We start from the raw sequence: 16,239 nt of genomic DNA, 5'->3' as shown, positions 1-16,239 counted from the left end.
AAGAGAAATGCTGTAGTTTTCAATCCTCTAATTCTTAGCAAGTTAATAGCTGGTGATCCTCAAAAATCTGTAAATGGCAATTGACATCTTAATCTGAAGACACAAAATACTTCTTGTGGAGAACCAAGTTTTGATTTGTTGGATCCTTTAGGCTAACCTATTTGTTAAGAATGTTTTTCATCTTGTAATTGTAAAGTTTCGTAAAAGTGATAATTTTTCAAATTTTGTTTATGGCATGGGCTGTTAAACACTTGGCTTTCTGACTGTAGCTAATCTAAATTATTGGTTATAAGTTTTCAATGCCCAAAATTGGTTGTGATCCTGTGAAAAGATTAATGTGTATCTGAGGAAGAACATGATGAAGAAATGCTATTTTTTAAAAACAAAGAGGTGCTATTGACCTATTATATTGTCTTGCACTGGCCCACATTTGTTGCCCCTTTTCTAAAACATGAGGTTCACCCTAAATTTAGTGAAGTATAAGCTTTTGCTAACAGGAATTAACAATTTTCTACCTCAATCAAAATATGCTATTAAATAAAAAACTTCTGGTAGCAACATTATTGTATCTGTTGGAGCCAATTTTGTGTTTAATTACAGAACACAGTCCAATAACTTTGTCTCTTCTTTGCAGTGAATGACACCAAGAGGAAGCAGAAGGTCCTTGGTCCCAACCAAAAACTTAAGTTTAATCCAACTGAATTAATAATTTATTGCAAAGACTTCCGTATTGTCAGATTTCGTTTTGATGAAGCAGGTCCCGAAAGTGCAAAAAAGGTATTATTTTCTTATGAAATCCTGCCTTGCAGTCATTATGTGTAACAACAGCTGTGCTGATAAGAACATTTTGTATTATTATGTTTTGGTAGAGAAGTGGGGGGAAGAATTGCAAATTATTCACATTCTGTTACAGGAGAATATCTAGACATTTAGAGTTAAAACTAATAGGGAAAAAATTTAATGTGATGTATTAACTGTTTCTTATCTAAGATAAACCTGTATTTCTTGTCATATCTGTTGTACTTTTAAAAGTTACTAATTTATTAAATAAGTATTTTTAAGGACTGGAATCAGAATGCTGCATTGCAGCTGTACAACAGATGTTTGCATTTTTATGGAAAATATTTCAAGCTTTGATACATTTTCTGAAAGTCATAAGCTTAATTTACCCAGAGGTTGAGTGTACTGCCTTACGGATATCCTTAATTGTGTCGCACAGCAAGTTCTCCAACGAGCTCTTGGAATCACTGTTTTGTCTAATCTACATAAACCTGGGCTCATTCTCAACATTTCCTTAGAAGAGGCTTGTACACCTCTTGACAGGAGGAATTACTTGGGTCTGTACATTCCTAGAGATTTCCTTCCTTGCCCGTTTGTACCCCCACTGCCCCAGGTCTCTGTGCAGTGGTGCTGTGTTGTTTGGGCTGTGCCAGCCCAGGTGAGCTGTGCTGGGCAGAGCTGGCCGGGCTGGAGTGCATTCCCGGCTCTCGGTGTCCCCGCGCTGGTCCAGCTCCCCTGACCTCCGCAGCACCGTGGCATGGTACTGCCGGCATTTCGTAAGGAATGACCCACTTTGCTCTCAGAGCTTAACAATTCCCCTTCTCAGTCGGATCAAGTTTGAGTTTAGCCCTGTAAGTCCTGAGGACCATCTGCCCAGGCATAAGTCTGCGTGCAGTTACTGACCGAGCGACTGCTGAACAGCCTCAGCCCCTTTACTCTCCTGAAGATGTGTGGGCCGGGGCCCGTAAAGAACCATCCTGCTCTGGCCTTGCCCCTGTTCTGGCTGCCCCCTGCCTGCTGCCTGTGCAGGTTGGAGCCTTCCACGTTTGGCAGTCTTTCAGCAGTCATTCCCTTGCACAGCTTCTCCAAAATCCCCCTGGAGCAGCCGTCTCCTGCAATATCTTTACAGCAACTGTTTGTAATTGGCTGTCACAGCAAAGGGGAGTGATTAGCCTGGAGGAGAAGAGCATAAACTCAGCATCTCATTAATGCAGCACTCTTTGTGCTGCATTTTCTTGTGCAAGAGCAAAGAGTGAAACCCTTTTAGGAAGGCCCTTACATTAGGCATTTATAATTACATGGTCTTAGGTGATGACTTCTGATAGGAAGAAATGCTGGGTCTAGACAACCAGAGCATGTGTAGTTACAGAGATTGTGCTGGTGGTGACCAAAACTGTAACGACTGCCATTTTCAAATACCAGAATGTGCTCATTAGAGGAGAGGAAAAAAACTTGTACCAATATCATCTATGTGGTTACTGTTGCAGTTTTGCTGCATCAGGTAGGTTACTGCAGCTTTGCGTGGGTGTAGCACAGAAGCACTTTTACTGAAGGGAGATCAGGTTCAGCTAATCTAATCTAATGTTTCCATAATAATATTGTTCTGTTAGCATTAAAACATAAATGTATAAAACTGTGACGTCCTTAGATCAGTTTTCCTGTATCAGGATTTTGCTTAAATTATTTTGGGATGCTGGTGAGCACATCTAGGGTGGTCTTACACAGTATATTGAATTGAGTTGTTTTGTTCTTTCTGACATTTAGATGGCATGCTGGCACCACAGTATGGAAAGATTTTATCTGGTTTCTGTTCCTGTCCTTCAGGTAGTACATATTAGCAAGGTTGTCCTGATGTTTAAAAACAAAAGACAGTGATCAGGCCTCCTTAAAGTTCTGAAGGGCCTCTTTAATCTATATTTACACTCAGCTGTTTGTACAAGATTTTGGTAGCTATCTACTTGGAAATAACTGTGTGCATAACTTTTGTAGGGAAGACCACGACTTAAAGTGTAACTGAGTTCTGATGTGAGGGGAATCCTGCTCAGTCAGGAATTCCAGTCAGAACTGGGAGAATGCTGTAGGAGGGGACTAACCATGGAATCCAGGATTCGGGATGGAGGGGCCTGTGGACATCGTCACCTTGTCCACCTTTCTCTTCAGACTTACCGAGATTAGATCAGGCTGTAATTAAATGTCATCCTAGTAATACACAGGAGTAGCACTCTATAAATAAAGCCCTGTTAGGTCAAAACAAAATACCTGCCTACTAAAATATGCATTTCAAAATACAGGAGTATAAATGTCTCTACTTGTTGCCAGATGATTGCAAATGTTCTTTTTAGAGCAATAGTTATACAAAAACAATATCCATGGTAATTCATGTTTAAAAACGAGTTTTAGATATATGCAATAGTTAAAAGGAGAACAGATGCTAATTTTATGCAGTTAAGTAATTTGTTTCATGCATAGTTCCATGCACGTACTGGCAATACTCAGCAGCATCCAGTGACATAAATTAGTGTTGGCAAAGAGAGTGTAATCTGTTCCTGAGGAAGTGTCTCTATTTGCTGAACAGGACATAAGGGACAATAACTGATTAGGCTGCCTTACTAGAATAGAGATTATTCTGAGTCTCTCTTTGAGGATCTTGGAAAGATCCTCTTTCCAAGGATCTCTTTGGATACTGTGAAAAGAAGGATCCAAGTTTGAAAGCAAGCTTCTGATGTGGACAGTTTGACAGACTTGACACATGGGTAATGTTGGCAGAACTCTTGGAGGTGTTTTTCTTTGCCTTTAAGCAGAAACACTGTGAGAACACATTCGTTTACTTTCAGGTAAATTATTATGGAGAAGCTTAAAAATTAGTTCTGTAAGAAAAATATCCATAACACTTGTTGCAGCCAATACATCCTAATAAAATACTGTCTAAGCATTAGTCAGCCAGGTAAATATTTTCTTCTTCATTTTTATTAGTGGATATTTGGGAAGCAAGCGTTAAGGAAAAGTAGAAGGAATGGAAATTTGCACTCACCACTGTTTAGCAGTTTAATTTTGTTTTGTCTCTAAAATAAAGCGATAGAGTCTCCAAAGGAAGGAAAGCCAGATGGGTGTGGGAGGAAGTGGAGGATGGGGAAGCAAGGGTAAGCAAGTTGGGGAAGTCTTAAGTTAGGCAGTGCGAAAAAAGAAGCATTTCACATTCCTTAGAGGAAAGGAATTATTTTGTTCCAAAAATGACAGCAAACAGTCAAACTGAAAACTCCTGCTATTTTTTAGGCACTAGTTGACATTAGACTGGGAAAATAAAATGTATGAAAAGGTGAGTCTGTAGGTCTTCTGACTGTTAGGTGATGGCCAGTGTGTTGCCTCACTGTGCACATGGATCTTGGCAGTGCCCCAGAGTGGCACACACCCTGTGCCTCCATGAGTATATCTCCATTTTCTCATCCCTTTCTCTTCTGCAACTCCCTCAGTTCTTTTCTATCAGGAAGCTTTTTGGAATGAGAGCCGTTTCAGAATCACATGCTCAATCAAAACAGAAGGAAAGTTTTTATCTCAAATCTTGTTTCCTGTGCAATCAAAAGTAGCCTTTCCTACGTCATAACACTTGGGATGGAGGGGAACATTTTTCTTTCCTAATTGTTATGAACAATAACATGAAACTGTTAAGAGTTTTGAACAAACAGTCCTGACCCTTCCTAATGTGTTCCCCCTGCCTCCCCAATTCTATTACCTTGTTCTAATTGTTTATACAGATCACAAAATTGGTAACGTTTCAAGGCACTGGGAATGCGTAAGATACTGTCTTGATGGTCTTCAGAGGGGGGGAAGAAAACTTTCTTTGGAAGTATACTTATAGAATCACAGGATCATAGAACAGTTTGGGTTGGAAGGGCCCTTAAAGCTCATCTCATTCCAGCCCCCTGCCATGGGCAGGGACACCTGCCACTACACCCGATGGGGTTTTTCAAAGCCCCATCCTGGCCTTGAACACTTAGAGGGATGGCACAGCCACAACTTCCCTGGGAAAAGGTAAAAGGTATTTTAAAAAATAGAGATGAATTTTAATAATTCTCTTAATGCTGAATGCTTATTTTCCCAATAGGTTTTCCAGCCTAGGAAAATTAACAAAACCTGGTTTTGGGACCTAATCTAGTCCTGCTTGTGTCACTTTCTACTGCAGGTGTCTGCTTGGGATAGGAACTGCAGTAGCAAAGGAAAAGAGTATTTTTCCGGAGAGTCCATAAGCCAGGTAGCCTGGCTTAAGGAAGGAGAGGAAATGCACAGCTGTGCTAACCTAGCACATCTGAAATATTGCTGTTCACAACTCTTCTGCAAGAGCATTAGCAATACTTTGAAGCTCTTGCCCTTGGTAAAATTCCTGTTGAAGAGGAGGGTGTGCCGTGAAAGTATCATTAATTTTTCTCAGATAGGGGTTGAACAAGGGACACTGACATAGGGAAATGGCTTTGTACTACGAAATAACTACAGCCATTGTGTTTACTGCTTTTAATAAATGAACTTTCCAACAAGCAGCCTATTCTCTTGTTATTTGTCTGAGCCTAAATACCTTCAGCTTTACACAATTGTAAATTGGCAAGAATACCAAACATTTTTGAGTTTGATATGAGAACGCTTCCTGTAAAACATGTTTGTCTTCCAATTTAAGAGCGTTCTACTTATGGCCATAATCTGCTGAGATCTGTGGAATGTGCTTGTCTGCTGAATCTCTGAGACAATAAAGCTATTATAGGGATTTAGTGAGGAATAAACAGAAAATTAGTATGTCTTTAGCACTTGCTTAGTGGATCTATGAGTGGAATTTTTCTAAAATGTAAAAATAGAGACAGTAGCAGGATAAATCTATCACTGTTTTAAATAAGAGAGGTCCTGATGGTGTGGGTGGACTGTTTCAACCATGCAATACCTGGTGTGAGTTACATCTGTTCTATGGAACACCCAGCGCATTTTCCAGCTCCTGCTTTATTTAAAAGCACAACTGTGGTCTCATATTTTTTGTGGGGAACTTAATCTGTCTCCCCCCACCATTTTATCCCGCTTCACACAGCACACACATATTCTCTTTTTCAAATGTGGCAAGTAAATGACAGAGATTTCAGCTGCTGCCTATTTAAAAATAGGTTTTACTGTATTTCTGTTGTGTCATTTGGCAGCACAATGGAATTTTTTTCCTGCAGTTTGTCCTGAAGCCTTGGGAGTAGATTAGCATTGTAAAAGGCTTTCAACTTTCACTCCATAAATAATGGTGAGGAGTAGCTCTGCTAGAATCAATTACTGTAGTAAAAAGCTACATAGAATAATGGAAGTCAAAATGTGTATATACACAGATTTCCATTTTGTTTCATTGTGAAACCAGATTGTTATTGTGATAGCCAAAAGTAATCAGTTAGAAGTGGCCACATATTGTTGAATAGCTGGCTTCTTCAGCTTTGGTGTGTACACCGAAATCACAAGATGTAGTAAATGTGCATAGCTTCCAGTTATGCCATTAAAATTTTTATCAAATCCTGGAAATGAGCTTGTAAATGTTCATTTGGAAAGTCCTGCTACACAGTTTTCCAAGCACACTTGTACTGTTTGTGTTTTTTGGGGGGTTGTCACCCCTGGAGTGTTCTGTCCTATATTTTCCTTTGCAGTTTCATTGTAGAACTGAAAGTGTGGAGAGAACAGTTAAAGAAAACATTGTTCTAGGACTCAACTTTTTTTGTTGGGGAGTGTTTGCGAAACAACATTTTCAGCTCAAGTTAGCCTACTGTCATTACTGCTTTTATAAATAATGAGGACTGTCCCCCATCAAAAGCCAAGGTATATAAAAATACACTAAAGGTTCCATAACACCATGTATGTTGCATACAAACAATAAAAGTACAGCAACTTTCTCCATGCAGAACTCAGCATAACTCAGCTCTCGAGTTTTGTTCCCGTGGCCCACTGCTGCCAGCACTGGTACTCCTTCAGTTCTGTGGTGCAAATCTTCCTTTATGTCTATTACAATAAGGAAACTTTCCTTCACTAACAGAAAACAATTTCTTGCATTTCTGGATGCACAGGATGTTTTTCAAAAATAATATTCAAAACTGCTAAACTTGGTATAAATTTTGTAAATGTGTTTCTAAATATGAAAAGTCAGGAAAAGTTGAAGGGAAGAAAGACTTATTAATAAAAAGGAAGAATTTTGGGTGGTAAGAATGTGGGCTTACACTATGACTATGTCTTTGTCCCTGGTTAAAAGGTACAATTTAGTAAAATGCAGAAGCAAATACTGAGGGAAGAGGATGAAGTTAAAGACTCCATTCATGTCCTGATATTTGAAGAATAACAGCACTAATCTCTATTTGATTTTTTTTTCTTCCTGAATTTAAGTCTTCTAGACATTAGGATTCTTGTCAAATCTTTTGTATTTATTAGTGAATGTCTACATTCAAAGAGACAGAGACTAGAAAAGCTTGATGGTATTTTAAGTCTAGAATCTAATCCTAAATCATGTGCTGCACTCTTAATTTTAATAATGTTAGGGGAAGAACCAATATGGTTTTTGTAAAGGGAAGTCACACATGAAAAACCTCCTGGCCCAAGTGACAGCTTTGTAGCAGAAATATCTGTCAAATGCTGTTAAATACTGATACCAGATTTTAGTACAGGACATGCCTGAATTGTTAGTTGTTGAAAATTGTCCTGGTAAAATTCCATTATGTTCTTTCTGTGTTTTTCCCCTCTTCCCTAAACATTGATTGCTGACAGCTGTCAGAACACTGAGTGCTAGGCTGGACCTTTGGAACTGACCCTGCATGGCCACTCTTAGGTTCTTATGCTAGACTGATAAGTACTCTTTTTATTAAAAAAAAAAATCAAAATACTGATTTTTAGCTTTTTTACAGCTCTGCATATTTCACACTTACAATTAAGGGCAATAATATTTTGTCTATATAGATCTATAAATAACAGTAATAAACATCTCTTCCCTAGGTGTGCCTTGCAATAGCTCATTATTCTCAGCCAACGGATCTTCAGCTTCTCTTTGCATTTGAGTATGTTGGGGAAATATATCATAATCCAGGTAAGGATGAAAGTACTTGGATTGTGCTTTTTTCCTATTTTGTGATATGTATTTTTACTAAGACTTCTGTCCAGAAGCCGTGGCAAAAAGCATTTGAGGTTTTCTCCAAGGGTAAAAAAAATAGGCTCGTTCTGCACCCAGCCTCTTACTCATGGTTATAAGTCATTCCTTGGGATAGACATTAATGACCAAAATCCAAAGAAATGTCTTTCCTGTCTTAAACAAAGCCAAACCGTGCCAGCATGAGTACTCCTGTTTCTCAGTTCACGTTTCCATCCTCCTACTGTATGTTTCTGTTGGTACTCTGGGTACCCAGTGAATGTCCCATCAGGCAGGCTTGCTCACCTGCCCTTCTTTTGGGAATAAGTTTCTCTTCTGGTGGTATTGCAGGAGGATTTGTGCAACTTGGGACTCCATACCTTCTTTCCTAGAGGCTTACTAGGCAGTTCTTACCACTCAAAACCTCCACCACCCCTGCTGAGTTGGAGCACACCCTCTCTGCTCAAGGCCAATCTCCAACTGAACCTTGTCAGTTAGGTAAGCCTGCAAAGATGCCTTTGGAACTTGATTTCTAGTGTAATGCTGTGCGGTCACTGCTGAGTGTTCCCCAGCCAAGACACAGCTGAGAGCCATCAGAGCTGTAGGGTGACAAGCCTCCCCACAGAGCGTGCTGCTGCTGCAGAGCTGTGGTACTGAGATCTGAACTCAGCAGCTGGCACTAGAAATCACTGACCTGCCTGTTACAAAACATGAACCTCTTGTGGAATTACAAGATCAGGCCTTCAAATTTGCAAAACAATGCATGCTTTTCATGCGGGTGCCTCTATGACTGCCCTGTGCATGCACATGAATGATTGTGCATGTGATAATGTTGCACACATAATTACACATGGAATTTCTTACCTCATAAAGCTTGGGCAGTTATTAAGGTCCATGTATTTTCATGTTATAAAGTACTAGGGAGGAAGCCAATTTGCCAATAAAATGCCGATAAAATGTTAGTCTGTCACAAAGTTGCCTTTACTCTGTCCTTAAAATACCATTTGCTATATGGAAAATTACCTAGTGGAAGAATTACATAAGGTGGGTAAAAATCTTCCTCTGGAGTAGCAGACCAGAATGGCAAAGGAGAGTTGTTCCGCTGTGCTGCAGTTCCTAAGATAGTTTGAAATTTGGTTGGGTTGGGTTGGGGTGTTCATGTTGTTGTGAACCCTGGTGTTTGTCCCATAGATCTCTGGTTTTGCTCTTGCAATTCCAGTGCTGTTTAATGACTCTCTATTCCTGCTAATCCCAGCGAAGTAAAAGGTGAAATGCTGTCTTAGTGCTTCCTGAGGAACATAAAAAGCCTGCATTGCTCTGGTGTGTGTGTACGTTGTTTCTTTCCCAGGCTATATTTGATAGTTACATATCCTGCCATTAAACAGGAAAATTAACTCTTTTTGTAATGATCATATTTTTGTTTACTGTCTTTGAAGAACTACTTCAGTCTGATTTTAGTCCTGTTTTCTTCTGAAAATCCTAAGTACTCAGAGTGCCAGTGCAAGAATGAAGTTGATAGATACAGAAAGCAGAAACCACACAGGTTATGGGATGTCAGCAGAGCCGTGACGCTGTTCTGCTTCCTTTGGGCAGGCTCTTGCTAAAGCTCAGAGCTTTCATGGGGGAGGTAACAGTGCTGAATTTCAGTTTATTCTACTTTCATCTAAAAATGTACTTCAAGTGTCAAGAAACAAAATGTAATTTCTTTCTGGCACAGCTGACTGTCCCCTTGGCACCTAAAGGATGACCAGCAAAGGAGATCCTTCTGTACAGTAACAGCCTCTGTAAGCTCCTGGTTCCTAGACACAAAGTGATTTTTTTAGTGTGGATATAAATATAAATTTATATAGAAACCCCTATATTTTAACATGGTCTTCCATTTCTTTTATTTGCTGTTAATACAGCAGTCATTTGAAGTTGCTGAAATTATGTAAGTTTTATTTTGCTTTCTTGACATGGTACCTATTAAAGGGTAGCCTGTAAAGGGCTCATGTTTTTAAAATGTTGCAAATTTTGGCATATTGAAGAAAGAAATCCTGTGACTGGAGATAACATTTGTTCTTGAGTATTAGTATGCCTTGGCTTCTATCAAGCAGCACAGCAGGCCAATTTTATGTTGCTTTTCTATTAAAATTGCAGGGAAAAAAATACACTGACATCTTCTTGTATCATCAAGCTGTCATTAAATCACTGCTTTCTTGTAATACAGCAATAGGTAATATAGATAATACTAGTCCTGATGCTAATGGTTTATTTTTGTAATGAGGAAGGTAAAGAGTTTGATTTTTTTTTTTAATGGGCATTGATGACTTTCCTTTTCCTAGCAAAGAAGGTGAATGGCATAGACCCAGGAGGTGGTGGTGGTGGCATCGGCAGTGCCAGTGGTCAGCAGACTCCTCTGTTTGAAACTTACTCAGATTGGGATAGAGAAATCAAGAGGACAGGTGCATCCGAGTGGAGAGTGTGCTCAGTCAATGAAGGTTATATGATCTCCACTTGGTAAGTGTCTCTTGGAACACCAGCAGGAGGGAATTGGGCTGTCTTGTCCTGTGTCTCCCACAGCCTCCATCCCACCCAAGTGGGCACTGCACCTCCTAATTGTGCTGCTCTCTGGAGAGGCCCCCAGATGAAAGATGCTGCAGATCTTGTCCCTAAAGGAAATGTCATGTTTTGGCATCTGTTGCTTTCGTGCTTCTGTACTTCCACGTGGGACACACAGTTTCTCAGCAGCGTCCTCAGGGCTGTGCTGGTACCACGGCTGAGCCCTCACACGGGGCAGTGGCAGCTGTGCCCAGGGGCTGCTCTGGGACAGCCTGACTGAGCTGGTGACACAGAACTGCAGCAAGAGGGAAGATGGTAAAAAACACAGGGAAAAGTAACCTTTTTTTATCATGTTTTTTCCACAAGCCTTCCAGAATATTTTGTGGTTCCATCTTCCTTAGCAGATCAGGACCTGAAGCTGTACTCCTACTCCTTCATTGGGAGGCGAATGCCAGTAAGTGTCCTCTTTGTTCTGGGTACTGCTCCTGGTCATTGCATAGTATTTACCTTGGGGCTGTTTATGCCAATTAACAGAGTTCTGTGCATAGGATTAAGTCAAAAATTTGTACAGAATAGCTTTAACCTGAATTATTGTGGTGTTCCTTGTGTTTTTTCCCCGTGTTAGTTATGGTCCTGGAATCACCCCAACGGGAGTGCCCTTGTGAGAATGGCCAACATTAAAGATGTATTGCAGCAGCGAAGAATCGATCAAAGGTAAATGATTGGTTGTGTTACTCTTTAATCAGAGGGCTGGGGTAACACCAGTGGTGACTGTGTGACACAGCAGTGGGTGGCAGTGGAGGGGACGCAGTGTGACACTGCAGTGTTGTAGTGCGGGAACTTTGGAGAGACTGTTCTCTGGATGTGGTTCTGGCACAATTTTCATTCAAGGCCATTCCAGTTTCAAATACTGAATAACTTTTCAGATTTTAAGGTATGTTTATTTTTTAGGGGGCTAATCATTCAGATGACAGAATTTATTGATAAAAGGATCAGATTTTCTGTAATACAGCTTACGTTGGTGGAGATTTTCTTACCTCCTTCAGCAAGACAGTAAAAAAACCTCTTCATTTGTGGCATTGGGAAATACAATTCTATAGATTTAGTGTCACAATGCACATGGTATTTCTGTGAAATGTTTGTCATTCACTGTCCTTAATGAAAGACTGAAGGCATTTAGTGCTTTGTGTAGGTAGTTTACAAGGTTGATATTTTTGTTCTTTGGTTTAATTTGTAGGGTGACTTTTGTAGTAGTGCAAACACCTGCATTGTGTGTTAGGCCGGAGCTCTGAGTTTTAGTTGAAACACTGTCAGATTTCCTGACTTCATAAACTTTATATATGTTCTCTTTATTTAGCATAGATAAGTCTTACTAAAAATGATGGAAAGCTAAAAACTGGATAGGGTTATTTAACTGTCAGTCAGCCTCAGATTTCATTTCCCTAACGTAATGTTTTAATGATCCAACCTTTCCATTTCTTTGTTTTGTAATTAGCAGACACCAAAAATGGTCAGTAGCTTTATGGAGGAGCAATGTATCTCCTGAATATGAACTAGCAAACTCTTTTTTTAGAATGAGGTGCATGTTTTAAGTGGTTTTAATTGCTTGCAGTTAAAGACAGTGGCATGTTTCTTGAAAGACTGTTACCTTCCTCTCCAACAATAAACCTGCTGATTCTTCTCCTGCAGGATTTGTAATGCCATAACTCGAAGCCATCCCCTGAGAAGTGACGTTTACAAATCTGACCTGGACAAGTGTCTCCCTAACATCCAGGAAATCCAGGCTGCACACATCAAACTCAAACAGCTCTGTGTCAATGGTACGCTGGGCTGTCCTTCTTTCATGGGGGTGGTTTTCCTGACATGCAGTGAATTCCAGTTGACCTGGCTGACAGGGACTGTTACTGAAAGTTGTTCTGCAGTGTAATTACTGTCCCTGTTGCAGAGCCTTTCGATGAAACTGAAGAGAAGTGGCTGTCCTCACTGGAAAACACTCGCTGGTTAGAGTACATTAGGTTGGTACCATTAATAAAATGATGTTCAATGGGATGTGCAAAGCATTCAGCACTGTAAATAAGCAGTGCATCGGCTGAAGGATTCTTTGGTTTAATATGTAAGTTAAGTAAATACAGATAACCCAAATATTTTTTTTGTGTAGACTGAACTTCTGTTAACTGTTAAATCACTTTCTTTTCCTGTCTAGAGCCTTTCTTAAGCATTCTGCTGAGCTTGTCTATATGATGGAGTGTAAGCACGTTTCTGTAGTTCTACAAGGTAATACAACAGAGAGCACGCTGTAATTATTAGCATTACTGTGATAATGTAGGTAAACAGATTTAGATAACATCAACCGTAATCTTTGTACATAAACACCACGGCTTCTGAACATCTCAGGCATTTGGGGAACTAGAAGGGAAAATAGTTTTCGTATGTATCTGAACTGTAGTATAGTCCTTAGCATCAAAGGAATATTTTGCTTTAAGTCTTCGTGGGTTTTGTTCTCATAATGATGATAGAATCAAAACCTTAGGGTGAATCTTTGTACTGTGTTAATTGGGCTAATAGACCCTGCATAAGCAATATCAGTTTAATTCAGAGGTTCTATACACAAAAGTATTTCACTCAGTGCCCACTCCCTGTGTCTGTGCAAACAGATATTTCAGAGAAAAAGACACTGAAAACCTTGCTCATTTCTGTAATTTTTACAAGACCTGTTCGGCTGGTATATCCCACTCTGCCCATGTAATGGCCTTCCAAAGAATGCTTCAGGGTGGAAAAATGCTGAAAATTTCTAGCAGCATGAACACCCTTCTTCTCAACACATCTTGATTTAACTATCAGGCATTTGGGTGGGTATTTTGTTCTTGATGAATGCACTGCTGTGCTGGATATTGCAGGAACCCTTTCTATAGTATAAATCTCAGTTTAAGAAAAAAAGAAGTGTGTCTTTCTTCTAGTTTGTTGGGGTTTTTTTTAATTATGAGAACAATTAAAACAACTGGAAGTATATTTTAAAGGAAATTCTAAGAAAACCATGGGACCTAGTTGCACCTTTTTGCTCTTTGAAATCTAATTCTGTGCATTTATACCTTATATGTTCTGTACGTTCTGTATGTTATTTGCAGAGGAAGAGGGACGGGACCTGAGCTGTCTTGCTGCTTCTCTCATTCAAGTCATGCTGGATCCCTATTTTCGAACAATTGTTGGATTTCAAAGCTTAATACAGAAGGAATGGGTCATGGCAGGATATCAATTTTTAGATAGGTGTAACCACTTAAAGAGATCTGACAAAGAGGTAAAAATTAATTGTATTTGCATGTGATCACAGTATCTGCTTGATATCATCCTGAACATTTATTCATACAGAAATCTAAAAGTAAAAATGTGTTCTAATACTTTCAAATCTCATTATAGTAATATCAGAGGAAAGGTATCTTTTCTTTACCCTCTGTAGCCATGTGAGAATCAGTGAAATACCAAGTGCAATCCAATGGGTTTTTATGTTGCTTGAGGGTTACACATGAAAGCGTCTCACTGCTACGAACACTAACACAGCTCATGTTTCAAATTGAAACCAAAGGAGGTGAGGAGAGGGTTTGGAGGGGGTAGTTTTGCTGTGTGTTTTACCAATCCTTGTTCCCATCCCTGTGAAGTTATCACTCTGCAGTGCTTTCAGAGCAGGCAGCCACATGAGCAGACACAGCTGCTGGGAGATGAGGGAGGGGAGCGCAGGGCTCGGCTTCCAGCACTGCCAGCTCATGTTGTTTGGCCTCTTCATGGCAAAGAAGGGGCTGCTAACTGCAGGTGGAAGCACAGAGGACCCCGGTTAGGAACCTTTTCCAGGGACAATGCCCAGAGTCACGGAACAGGAATTTATATCCCCAGAGTGTGGAGCCCACAGATAAACTGAGGGCACTGAGCACCAAGCGGAGAAAATGTGTGAAGGGATAAAGAAATGAGATGCCAAGAGGGAAATAATGAAAAGCAGCTATTTTGGCCTTAGGAAAGGATATACTGAAGAGTGAAAATGGGAAGGAGGAAATATTTCTAAAGCTTTACATAAATGATGGTTTATACTTTTGCCATTCATGGGCTGCTATGGAAAAGAGCTAGAAAATGTAGAGAGAAATAGAGAGAAATTATCATGGCTGAATTAAAAGCTCTCTAGTCATTTCAAACAAGGAAGTAAATACATTGTAAAAACAAGGCCAAGTGGCAAGGAAGGCTCATACAAGCACTAGTTTGGAAATTATGAGGGACATACAGATGGCAGAAAGGATTTTTGCAGCTGCACAAGTATGAGGGGAGCCCAGGAAAGAACTGTGTTTTTACACAGAAGGGAAAGCTATGCAAAGATAGTGCTGAGAAAGCAAGTGGCTAAACAGGAATACAGGGTGTTACAGTTGCATAGTATCACGAAAAATGCAAGACTCCAAATAGTTTACCCTGTTGAGTAATGTACCAAATACCCTAACTGCAAAGAAATCGGTATGATTTGGGAAAAGCTTATGTTAAATCAGATAATTCCTTGTTTCTTTTCCCAGTCTCCTTTGTTCTTGATGTTCCTTGACTGTGTTTGGCAGCTGCTGGAACAATACCCAGCAGCCTTTGAGTTCTCTGAGGTGTACCTGACCATCCTGTACGACAGCGCCCGCATCTCCTTGTTCGGCACCTTCCTCTTCAACTGCCCTCACCAGCGAGTCAAGGAAAGCACTGTGAGTAAGAGAGGCTGCAGCTGCTTGTCCAGCAGGAGACTACAGCCTGCCCGCCCTGGAAATAACAGCATCCCAGCTAAATGCTTCCTGTGTGTTCTTCAAAATGGCACACTCTGTTTGGGGCAAAATATTCAGGTCCCCAGGTGAATACAATCAGAGTGTCCTCTCAGGTGATCTTTGCAGAGACAGTGACTAAACTATCCAAGAAAAAAGTCTATTGAATTCCTCTGTGTTTTTTTCCTAGGGAAACATTGCTACTGTACATTATTATTTGTACTCCTCTAGGAAGCAAATCTGTATCTGGAACTCAAGAAGTAGAATGACAGGCCATAAAGAGAATTTCATGCTTCAGGCAAACTTTGAAATCTCTTAACAGAATTTTTTAAATAGTTGAAAAAGTTGGGGATGTTGCATAAAGTTCCAATAGTAATGTACAATGGAAGCATTTAGAAAACTGAACACTTAAATTTGTTTTTGAGAACTGGAGCTTATCAGAACTGTGTGTAGAAAACATTTGATGGCTGATAAAAGTGAAACTTACTTATTTTGTTAAATATTTTCCCTTTAGAGTTGTAGGTAGCAACCTTACGAAGAAGCAGAGTACTGAGGGACTGTTGCTGTATTCTCAAAATGCCAATTTGGGGGTTAAGAGTAAGCCAACAAACAATTTAATGTAATTGAAAAGTAACTGCACAAATGCAGAGCAGCTGTTTTCTCCTGCTGTCTTGCTGCTCTGCTGTGCTGCCTCTAAATTACATCCCTGCTCCTCTTTGCCCAATAGTTATGTGCTGGTTTTAGGATTCATGAATAAGCCGATTTTCTTCGATTTTAATCTGCCTGAATGTTAACTTCTCATAGGAATTTGCTATAAGCAAAAATATTCAGCTGGGTGATGAGAAAGGCCTCAGGTTTCCATGTGTTTGGGACTGGTCTCTTCAGTTCACGAGCCGGGACCGGCTGCTGTTCCACAACCCGCTGTACGTCGGGAAGAGCGCGCCCAGCGTGCACAACGGGGCCCTCCGGACCTTCAAGCGCTCCAAGGTGACTGGGGGGGCTGTGAGGGGCTGTGCTCACTCTCAGGGGTCCTGC

The 16,239-nt window shown here is 40.2% G+C and overlaps 1 protein-coding gene across 4 annotated transcripts in view; it reads left to right on the top strand.

Annotated features, from left to right (window-relative positions):
- MTMR10 (myotubularin related protein 10) overlaps positions 1-16,239 on the top strand; it is a 42,364-nt gene that overhangs the window by 21,181 nt on the left and 4,944 nt on the right. For all 4 annotated transcript variants that reach the window (XM_032122585.1, XM_032122586.1, XM_032122587.1 and 1 more), the window contains 11 exons: positions 635-777; positions 7,765-7,855; positions 10,219-10,393; positions 10,802-10,889; positions 11,061-11,149; positions 12,125-12,255; positions 12,381-12,450; positions 12,639-12,709; positions 13,561-13,730; positions 14,980-15,150; positions 16,009-16,191. In XM_032122585.1, coding sequence (XP_031978476.1) covers positions 635-777; positions 7,765-7,855; positions 10,219-10,393; positions 10,802-10,889; positions 11,061-11,149; positions 12,125-12,255; positions 12,381-12,450; positions 12,639-12,709; positions 13,561-13,730; positions 14,980-15,150; positions 16,009-16,191 — 1,382 coding nt within the window. The remainder of the gene's footprint in view (positions 1-634; positions 778-7,764; positions 7,856-10,218; positions 10,394-10,801; positions 10,890-11,060; positions 11,150-12,124; positions 12,256-12,380; positions 12,451-12,638; positions 12,710-13,560; positions 13,731-14,979; positions 15,151-16,008; positions 16,192-16,239) is intronic.

The sequence above is a fragment of the Corvus moneduloides genome, chromosome 13 (assembly GCF_009650955.1).
Source record: "Corvus moneduloides isolate bCorMon1 chromosome 13, bCorMon1.pri, whole genome shotgun sequence".
Lineage (NCBI taxonomy): Eukaryota > Metazoa > Chordata > Aves > Passeriformes > Corvidae > Corvus > Corvus moneduloides.
The sequence above is the reverse complement of the archived record's forward strand: the minus strand, read 5'-3'. Positions and strand labels throughout refer to the sequence as shown.